The following is an 11077-nucleotide window of genomic DNA, read 5'->3' on the forward strand; positions in this document are numbered from 1 at the left end:
TGGTGGGTTGTTGTCTGAGAGTGGCTGTTGGTTTGTGTGCTGTTATAAGTCCGAGTGGTCGCAGTAGTCTGGCTGTCATTTCAGAGATGTTCTTGATGTATGGTAGTGTGGCTAGTCCTTTGGGTTGCGGCATGTCCTCGTTCTGTTGCCCTAATGCCCTAATGCAAAGTCAGTCATCAGCCAAAACATTAGAACAAATTGGGGAATAAAAACTGGGAACAAAGCAAAACCTTGCATATTCTAGAGATCATTTAGAATTAGATAACATAACTAGCAGGGTCAGCATGGCTTATGAAGAAGAAATCATGACTGACAAATTTTCTGAGGTAACAAACAAGATAGATAAAGGGGAAGCCATGGATGTAATATATTTGGATTTCCAAAAGGTGTTTGCTAAGGTACTGCACATAAGGCTACCCAATAATATAAGAGCTGATAAGGTTGGAGATACTATATTAACTTGGCTAGAGGGTTGGCTAACTAATAAAAGGCAAAGAGTTGGGATAAGGGGCCATTTTCAGAATGGTAATCTATAACTGTGGAATGCAACAGGGGTCAGTGCTGGGTCACAAATGTCTATTTTCTGTCCAGCTCCTCTTCGTGCTGGTGTGACTGAAGTCAGAAGATTTGCTTGTGAGAAATTATTGGCACAAAGACAATGTTTCTGCGCATCTGACGCCCCAGGGCTTGATACAATATAGCTGTTCATTTTACAGCTTCGTGCAGACACAGGAATAAGTTGAATACGAGAAGAACTCATTTTGAGTGTTCATGAAGCTTCACAATTCAAAACAAAACTCTCCATACAAAGAACAGACATCACAAATAGGAGTAGGAGAAGTGCATTTGAGCTCTTCCACCACTCAGTGCAATCGTGGCTAACTATATTCCCGAATCACAATTTGACAATTTCTCTTCCCTTTCCAACGTGAAAACTAAGTAACTAGATGAACACACGTGTGGCCTAATAGTCAAGGTTAAAATTTCTTTTTTAATTGTTCCTTCTTACTGTGTTTCTTTTGCCATAGGATGTCAAAAACAGAAGAAACCCCCGTCTGGTTCCTTATACCCTTTTGGATGAGCGCACCAAAAAATCCAACAAAGACAGTCTGCGTGAGGCAGTTCGCACACTTCTTGGCTATGGATATAATTTGGAGGCACCAGACCAGGACCATGGTACATCCCAACTCTTCCTATTCTCTTAGACCTTTTCTAAGATTTTGCCAAGTAGGTTATGGTTAAAGACTATTAGTTGTGTATTAGCAGTAGAAATTAATTGTTGAGTATTGGTATGTTTGATTAATTTTATTTTTAACGTAACTGTTGTTGCTTATTTCTTCACTCTTCCTGAACTAAAGAAATGATGAGATCAGCAATCATGCCACTGCAATGTTCCCTCATGGGCTCAATTTTAGGAGATGCCCATAGAAATGATTTTTTTCCTCACCACCTAAGGGTCAACATGTACCATCCTCAGTAGGGTCAAACTGGCAAATTATAATGAGTGGAACTGAAAGCGAGAGCTAGCCACTGACTGATAACATCAATTTTTTTGCAAACTATGCAATAACTGTAAATTGGATCAAATTGACCAAATGTCAGATCTTCACTTAGGAACCTGTGGTGAAGTCAATTGCCCAGTATTGGTAGCTCCTTTTGATACAGGTTTGGCACTGATTGTACTGGCTCTGGTTCTAGTCCCAAGTCCAAAATCCAACTCAGTGATTTTTGTTTAGATTACTTTGCATATAATGAAATACTTCCTGTTGTAGCAGGTTTATTTACTTTCTGAGTGCGAGATAAAGTAAAAGCTTCCTAACTGGTAAAATTAGGGAGTCAAATTGTAATTATATCATGGTTGATAGTGAGTTTCAATGTGGATTGCCCTTTAATGGGGAGAATTAATTTCAAGGAAAACAATCCATTCGTATGTTTTATTTTCTTAATATTTAGAATTCCTACAGTGTGGAAAAAGGCCCTTCGGCCCAACAAATCCACACCGCACCTCCAAAGAGTATCCCCCCAGACCCATTGCCCTACATATCCCCTGACTAATGCACCTAATCTACACATTCCTGAACACTATGGGCAATTTAGCTTGGCCAATTCACCTAACCTGCACATCTTTGGATTGTGGGAGGAAACCAGAGCACTCAGAGGAAACCCACCCAGACACAGGGAGAATGTGCAAACTCCACTTAGACAGTTGCCCAAGGCTGGAATCGAGCCCAGGTACCGGTGCTGTGAGGCAGCACTACTAACCACTGGACCATCGTGCAGCCCCTGATGATTCTGCTGATGAGTTTAAATATTCATAAAATTATAAAATCCCTGCAGTGTGGAAGCAGGCCATTCAGCCCATGGAGTACACACTGAGTCTCCAAAGGGCATCCCATCCAGTCCCACCCCCCCACCCTATCCCTGTAACCTTGCATTTCCCATGCTATTAATGAGAATAATTATTTAGTAGTCTTATACAAAGGAATATAGGGACAGAACTAGATCTTTCAATACATGATCATAAAAATTAGGGGCAGGATTAAGCCAACCAACCCTTCCAGCCTTCTCTGCCATTCAATAAGATCATGTCTGATCTGATCGTGGCCTTAACTCCATTTTCCTGCCTTCCACCCATAACCCTTGAATCCCTCGCAGATCAAAAATCTGTCTAACTCAGGCCTTGCATATATTCAACGACTCAGCCTGCACAGGGAAGAGAATTGCAAATGGTTCACGTCAAGAAATTTCTCCTCAGCCCCATTGTAAATGAGAGATTCTTTATTTTGAAACTGCCCTGTTTGTAGATTCTCAAGGAAGGGAAACATTCTCTCAATACCAATACTGTACAACCCCCTCAGGATTTTATATGTTGGAACATCATCATTTTCATTCTTCTCAACTCCAAAGATTAAAAACCCAATTCACTCCTTTTATCCCAAGCCTATTCCACCATTCAGTTTGAGTTTGGCTGATCTCTGCTTTGAACTCAATTTACTTACCTTTATTTCATACCAATTGATCACAAAAAGTGACAAAGATTGACCGGTCTTTGTCTTGAATATTTCATAGAACCAATACTCAAACCTTTTGGGGGAATTAATTCTATATTTCCAGTGTCCTTAGAGTGACTAAATGCTTTATGATTTTATTGTGCTCGCGCGATCGAAAGTTTCCCACCAAAGGAAACAATATCTGCCCAATTGAATCAGTTTGTTATTTTAAAATCTGATTTGATCACCCTGCAACCTTCTAAATTCAAGGAAATAAAGCCCCAGCTTATGCAACCGGTCCTCATCATTGAACCTCGTAAAACCAATATCATTACAGTGAATTGGGTGACACTCATTCGAAGGTCAGCATATCCTTCCTGAGTCCCAGCACCCAAAATAATATTCCAGCATTCTCCAGATTACACCAAGGCCAATTGTAACTGAGTCTTAACTTCTACCCCTTTATACTTAATTTCCTTTTGAAGTAAAGGTTTATACTACGATCACCATTATATGTGTACACTATGTATTAGTAACTTGTGTATGCAATAAGATCGAAATGAGAGAAGACAGTTTAAAAAGTGTCTTTTTTTTCAGTAGTAAGGAGAGCTGTATCAGTCAAAAATTACAGGAATGCTGATTTAAGTAGATTTAGTGTCTCCTATGTTTTTTATGGGTTTGGAGGCAAAAAAACCAAATGATTAAAATTGTAATAACTAAGGCTTAATACATAGTGGCACTGAAAAGTTCAAAAGTAAGCTGTGATAGAAAGAAATATCTTTTAGATCGGAACTGCTATATATAGTCCCTGAAAAGCACATTGCCACTGAAAAACAGCAGGGAGTAAGGTGTTTAAAAATACATATTAGTTGTTATGGACAGTAGAAGCATGCACCGTTTCTATAGCAACTTGTTTCTCTATCGTTAACTTAAGACGTTATTGTGCGCAAAAAGGAAGAATGCCTGTAATTGGAACTGCTGTGCTGATCTATTTGCAGAGTGGAGCCTGCTGTAACACAATAATTACACAATTTGTCAAATTTGATTCCAGCATATAAGAACAGAGAATGCTGGAAATACACAGCAGGTCTGTGGAGAGAGAGAAAAACAGAGTTAACAGATGCGGTTTTAACTTACTCAAAACACTTGGAGTTAAAAGTCAAGCTTGACAACTCAGGTCGATCACCTTTGTGCTCATATTTGGATCCCATACGGGGTGAGAACAAGGTGGAAAGGGCCTCACGAATTGCAGAATAAAGGCGACTGAAGATCACACTAAGAACTAAAGTGGGGTAGTATTGAGATTTTTAAGGGAGGATGTGGGCTACACACAGGGTGGAATTTAAGACCCTGAATGATTGGTTGTGAGGATGTGGGACAGGAAGGATCATGAACAGTAATTAATGCCCATTGTGGATTTTACCCCATTGGACATTGAGCATCTGAAGGGGACCATTAAGCAAACTCTAATGGAAGACAGAGGCTACTCAGAGCCAACTCCCTTTCTCTCATTGGAGTGTCCTGCCCTCCCACCAGCTGGTGGTGCCCTCTAGCGTAGGCTCCTCAACGATGGTTGGCCTCTCCCTGGTGCTTTTCTGGCAGCTCTGACTGCTTTCAGTCAATGGCACTGTTGGCAATGGAGAGCTGTTGGCAATGAAGAGCTGCCAACTTTTAATTAGCTGTCAGTCCTTATTATGCAGAATCTTTCTCCCTGGAGTCCTTGATCACAGGAAAGACCAAACGCTGGCTAGTTCAGTGTGTGAAGGGCACTTAATCCTGTCGACTCTTCCCAAAAAGAGGATGTGGTCCTCCTGGCAATCTTGCTATTGTCTGGCAAAGGCTCCTGCCATGAATAGTAAATTTGGTCCACAGCCAGGACTTGAAGTGAAGCAGGTCCACAAAAGGGAATCAGTCATGGCCGTCCTAGGAAATTACCTTGGATCCATAAAAGGGTGAACTGTTTTATGTCTTAGATTGCTTTTCTCAAATTACTTTCCTAAATGAAAGTGTCATTTTGATTCATGTCATTAGAAATTAGGACAGAGAGCAACGGACTTTGTTTAGCTGCTTAATGATGTATCAAAGTTAATCTTTGGCACCAGGAGTTTACTCAAATGCTTTCGGGAATCAAGGATGAATTTTCTACAGTTTATTTTCCTGAAATTCAATGGACCCTTTTCTCTTTTGCTTCACCAGTCTCAGGAATTAAAGATGGGAGAAAATGTCTAATGCACAGGATGACCCTTGGTATAGCTGACAGATTTTACCCACTTAACATACATTAACCATTAATGTACAGTAAGATCTGAAACTCCACAGGAATTCAAAACATACGTTTGAAACATATAAAATGTGACTTTTTACAATTCTTTTATTTCAGTCTTTCAAAACTTATTCTCACTGGGTTAGGAATGCAGTCCACACAACTATCAACATTTAGTGAGTTCAGGAATGGTTGATTGCGAGATCTGACTAAATTGATTTTAATTTATTTCACAGGATCACTTCCTCCAGTTTCTTATAGCAGAATAACTTTCCAAGATGCTAATAGCAGGAAAGAATTACATTGTTAGCATAGCAACTGAACTTGCACACACTCCATTTCATCAATAGAAGTGACATGATAGTATACGTGGCACATCATCTGCCAAAGTATTTCATTGGAGACTTCCTCTGGTTTAGCTTATGTTGGAAAATTATTCCTCAGCGTGCCTTATTGAAGTACTGATGAACTTAAGCATCCTGTCAGAGAATTTGTGTGGAAACAGCAAATCTGTGTTGCAACAAAAACAAGCTTGTTGAAGAATCAGTCAAATACTGTGATTCAACAAACATTTCTATGGGTAAACTCTTGAAGTAGAACAATTAGAAGGGCTTTGGAGAAAAGAGAAGTCTAAGACCAACTGAGAGGTGCTTGCAGAGGACTGGCAAGGACATCATTTCAAGCCTCCTTCAGTTCTATAGCATTCCATGATTCTATGACTTTCATTCTTCTGGGGACATGAGCCCCTGCCAGACCTGACCAGTTGTATTAGCTCAGTGTTTGTCAGAGCCATACCTCAATGGTAGTTCTCTTGCCCCTGGGTGAGAAGGTTGTGCATTCACAGAACCAATCCAGAGCCACAGCTCTAAAAACAAGGCTGCCATTCCAATGCAGGACGAAAGGTGCTTGCAGTCAGGATGCTATTTTTGAGACTCCTTGCTTAACTCAGGGTTCATCTACCTTTTGGTTAAAGGTAAAAGATCCCATGAAGTTATTTTGAAGAAGAGCTGAGGAGTTGCTCCTAATGTCAAATTGAATTGAAATGAATTGAATTGAATTTATTGTCACATGTACCGAGGCACAGTGAAAAGCTTTGTCTTGTGAGCAATACAGGCAGATCACATCATTAAATAGCATAGATAAGTAAATAATAGGTAAACAGCAGCAAAAACAAAAACATAGGTACAGGTAAATGCTAAGAGTTTGTGAGTCCATTCAGCATTCTTACAATAGTAGGATAGAATCTATTTCAAAACCAGCTGGTGTGTGTGTTCAGGCTTCTGTACATTCTCCCTGATGGTAGAGGTTATAGAAAAACATTGCCAGGGTGGGATGGATCTTTGAGAATGCTGGCGGCCTTTCCTTGACGGCGGGCCTGGTAGATGGATTTTACAGATGGGAGGTTGGCCTTTGTGATTGTCCGGGCTGAGTTCATGACAAATCTGATAATCCTCAACTCCACTTTCCTGCCTTTTCCCCATAACCCTCAGTTCTCTTACTGACTAAAAGTCTGTCAGTCTCAGCTTTGAATATTCTTAATAACCTAGCCTTCATAGCCCTCTGTAGTAAACAATTCCACAGATTCACTGCATTCTGAGAGAAATAATTAAACCTGACCTCTGATTTAAATAGGTGAATGCTTCTTCTGAGATTACGCCCTTTGGCCCAAAACTATCGTACAAGGATAACTTGCATTGTTAGGGGGACAGATAGGAGGTTCTGTGAGAACAAGAGAGACTCATGTTTGGTGTGTTACCTCTGAGGTGCCTCGGTTTGTGATGTCTTTGATTGTGTTTTTGGGATCCTCGCCGGGGAAGGGAGAGCAGCACCAAGTCGTGGTCCACATAGGCACCAACGACATAGGTAGGAAGAGAGATGGGGATTTAAAGCAGAAATTTAGGGAGCTAGGATGGAAGCTTAGAGCTCGAACAAACAGAGTTGTTATCTCTGGCTTGTTGCCCGTGCCACATGCTAGTGAAGCAAGGAATAGAGAGAGAGAGGAGTTGAACACGTGGCTACAGGGATAGTATCGGAGGAGGTCACCCTGTTGGATTCCTGAATAATTGGGGCTCTTTTTGGTGTAGGTGGGACCTCTACAAACAGGATGATCTTCACTTGAACCAGAGGGGTACCAATATCCTGGGAGGGGAATTTGCTAATGCCCTTCGGATGGGTTTAAACTAGTTCAGCAGGGAGATGGGAACCAAAATTGTAGTTAGAGTATATGGGAGGATGAGAGTAGTGAAGTCAGAACTAAGATTTTAAGATCGCAGGAAGGCACCAGCAGGCAAGAAGTTGGTTTGAAGTGTGTCTTCTTCAATGCCAGGAGCATCCAGAATCAGATGGGTGAACTTGCAGCATGGGTTGGTACCTGGGATTTCGATGTTGTGGCCATTTCAGAGACATGGGTAGAGCAGGGAAGGAATGGTTATTGCAGGTTCCAGGATTTAGATGTTTTAGTAAGAACAGAGAAAATGGTAAAAGAGGAGGTGGTGTGGCACTGTTAGTCAAGGACAGTATTACAGTTGCAGAAAGGACATTTGAGGACTCCTCTATTGAGGTAGTATGGGCTGAGATTAGAAACAGGAGGTCACCCTGTTGGAAGTTTCTATAGGACTCCAAATTGTTCCAGAGATGTCGAGGAAAGGATAGCAAAGATTATCCTCGATAGGAATGAGAGTGACAGGGTAGTTGTTATGGGGGACTTTAACTTTACAAATATTGACTGGGAATACTATAGTTCGAGTACTTTAGATGGCTCAGTTTTTGTCCAGTGTGTGCAGGAGGGTTTCCTGACACAGTATGTAGACAGGCCAACAAGGGGTGAGGCCTCTTTAGATTTGGTACTGGGTAATAAGCCCAGCCAGATTTTGGATTTGGAGGTAGATGAGCACTTAGGTGAAAGTGACCAAAATTCGGTTATGTTTACTTTAGTGATACAGGCTTTTAGACTAGATGGGATTGAGGGTCACAAGGAAGAGGTGTTAGCAATTCTAGAAAGTGTAAAAACAGATAAGTTCCTTGGGCCGGATGGGATTTATCCTAGGATTCTCTGGGAGCCAGGGAGGAGATTGCCGAGCCTTTGGCTTTGATCTTTATGTCATCATTGTCGACAGGCGTAGTGCCAGAAGACTGGAGATGAGCAAATGTTGTTCCCTTGTTGTGGAAGGGAAGTAGAGACAACCCTGGAAATTATAGACCAGGGAGCCTTACTTCGGTTGTGGGTAGTATTGGAAAGGGTTATAAGAGGTAGGATTTATAATCATCTAGAGATGAGTAAGTTGATTAGGGATAGGCAACACGGTTTTGTGAAGGGTAGATCATGCCTCACAAACCTTATTGAGTTCTTTGAGAAGGTGACCAATCAGGTGTTGAGGGTAAAGCAGTTGATGTGGTGTATGTGGATTTCAGTAAGGTGTTTGATGAGGTTCCCCACGATAGGCTATTGCACAAAATACAGAGGCATGGGATTGAGGGTGATTTAGTGGTTTGGATCAGAAATTGCCTAGCTGCAAGAAGGGTGGTGGTTGATGGAAAATATTCATCCTGGAGTTCAGTTATTAATGGGGTACCACATGGATCTGTTTTGGGTCCACTGTTGTTTGTCATTTTTATAAACGACCTGGATGAGGGCGTAGAAGGGCGGGTTAATAAATTTGCAGACGACACTAAGGTCGGTAGAGTTGTGGATAGTGACGAAGGATGTTGTAGGTTACAGAGAGACATAGGCTGCAGAGCTAGGCTGAGAAGTGGCAAATGGAGTTTAATATGGAAAAGTGTGAGGTGATTCACTTTGGAAGGAGTAACAGGAATGCAGAGTACTGGGTTAATGGTAAGCTTCTTGGTAGTGTAGATGAGCAGAGAGATCTCGGTGTCCAGGTGCATAGATCCTTGAAAGTTGTGACCCAGGTTGACAGGGTTGTTAAGAAGGCATACGGTGTGTTAGCTTTTATTGGTAGAGGGATTGTGTTTTGGAATCATTAGATCATTCTGCAACTCTGGTGCGGCCACATTTCGAGTACTGCATACAGTTCTGGTCACCGCATTATGGGAAGAATGTGGAAGCTTTGGAAATGGTTTAGTTTAGATTCCCTACAGTATGGAAACAGGCCTTTCGGCCCAACAAGACCACACTGACCCTCTGAAAAGTAACCCACCCAGACCTATTCCCCTACCCTATATTTACCCTTCACTAACGCACCTAACACAATGGGCAATGTAGCACAGCCAATTCACCTGAACTGCACATCTTTGGACTATGGGAGGAAACCAGAGCAACCAGAGGAAACCCACGCAGACACGGGGAGAGTGTGTAAACTCCAGACAGACAGTCGCCTGAGAGAATGGAAGCCAGATGCCTGGTGCTGTGAGGCAGCAGTGCTAACCACTTAGCCACAGTGCCGCCACTCCCTCACCCCAAGGGATTCAGAGGAGATTTACTAGGATGTGGCCTGGTATGGAGCGAAGGTCTTACGAGGAAAGGCTGAGGGACTTGAGGCTGTTTTCGTTAGGGAGAAAAAGGTTGAAGGGCAACCTAATTGTGATATATAAGATAATCAGAGGGTTAGATAGGCTGGACAGGGAGAGCCTTTTTTCTCGGATGGTGATGGCTAGCATGAGGGCACATATCTTTAAAATGAGTGGTGATGGATATAGGGCAGATGTCAGAGGTATTTTCTTTACTCAAAGACTAGTAGGGGTGTGGAATGCACTGCCTGCAAAAGTAGTAGTCTCGCCAACTTTAAGGGCATTTAAATGGTCATTGGCTTGGTATATAGACAAAAATGGAATGGTGTAGGTTAGATGGGCTTCAGATTGCTTCACAGTTTTGGCGCAACATTGAGGGCTAAAGGGCCTGTACCACGCTGTAATGTTCTATGTTCTATGTCTGTATCCTTTTGGAGACTTTGTGTCACCCTCACAAATTGCCTTCCAATCTATTTTTGTGTCATCCACAAACTTGGCTATTGCACTTTCATTTTCGTCATCTAAATTGTTAATACATTGTAAACAATTATTACTGCAGCACTCCACTCTCTGCCACTCTGAAAATGCTCCTCCCTTGTACCAACTGCTTGTCTACATCATCAGGTGGTTGTGGAGCAGGACCAGAAGACACAGAATGTATAGCAAAAGGGTTACAGTGTCACGGAGTTGTAATGATATATTAAACAAACTTAGATTAAGATGCAAGACTTAATCTAAGCTTGATTAATATATTATTACAACTCCATGACACTGTAACCCTTTTGCTATAAATTCTGTGTCGTATGGTCATGTTCCACAACCACTTGATGAAGAGGCAGCGCCTGGAAAGCTAGTGCTTCCGAATAAACCTGTTGGACTGTAACCTGGTGTGGTGTAATTTTTAACTCTGTCCATGCCAGTCCAACACTAGCACCTCCAGAGCATGTCTACAATTAGTTAGCCAATCCTCTCTCCATCCTAATACTCTACCCCTAATACCATGGGCTCTTATCTTGCTAAGATTCCCTATTTGTGCTACGTTATCAGCCACCTTTTTGAAATCCAAATATATATCTATTAGTTCTCCTTTATTCAGCCTGCTTATTACTTACTCAAAGAATTCTAATAAATTTGACCATGGTATCGTCACTGTTTCCTTTAGAGTCATAGAGATGTACAGCATGGAAAAAGACCCTTCGGTCCAACCCGTCCATGCCAACCAGATATCCCAACCCAATCTAGTCCCACCTGCCAGCACCCGGCCCATATCTCTCCAAACCCTTCCTATTCATATACCCATCCAAATGCCTCTTAAATGTTGCAATTGTACCAGCCTCCACCACTTCCTCTGGCAGCT

At 41.8% G+C, this 11077-nt stretch overlaps 1 protein-coding gene across 1 annotated transcript in view; it reads left to right on the forward strand.

Moving 5' to 3' along the window:
- Nucleotides 1-11077, forward strand: part of ryr2a (ryanodine receptor 2a (cardiac)) — a 749067-nt gene that overhangs the window by 438754 nt on the left and 299236 nt on the right. Inside the window, exon 25 of the mRNA XM_043695572.1 lies at nucleotides 1029-1176. Within this exon, the coding sequence (XP_043551507.1) occupies nucleotides 1029-1176 (148 nt within the window). The remainder of the gene's footprint in view (nucleotides 1-1028; nucleotides 1177-11077) is intronic.

The sequence above is a fragment of the Chiloscyllium plagiosum genome, chromosome 9, assembly GCF_004010195.1.
Source record: "Chiloscyllium plagiosum isolate BGI_BamShark_2017 chromosome 9, ASM401019v2, whole genome shotgun sequence".
In the NCBI taxonomy this organism is placed as follows: domain Eukaryota; kingdom Metazoa; phylum Chordata; class Chondrichthyes; order Orectolobiformes; family Hemiscylliidae; genus Chiloscyllium; species Chiloscyllium plagiosum.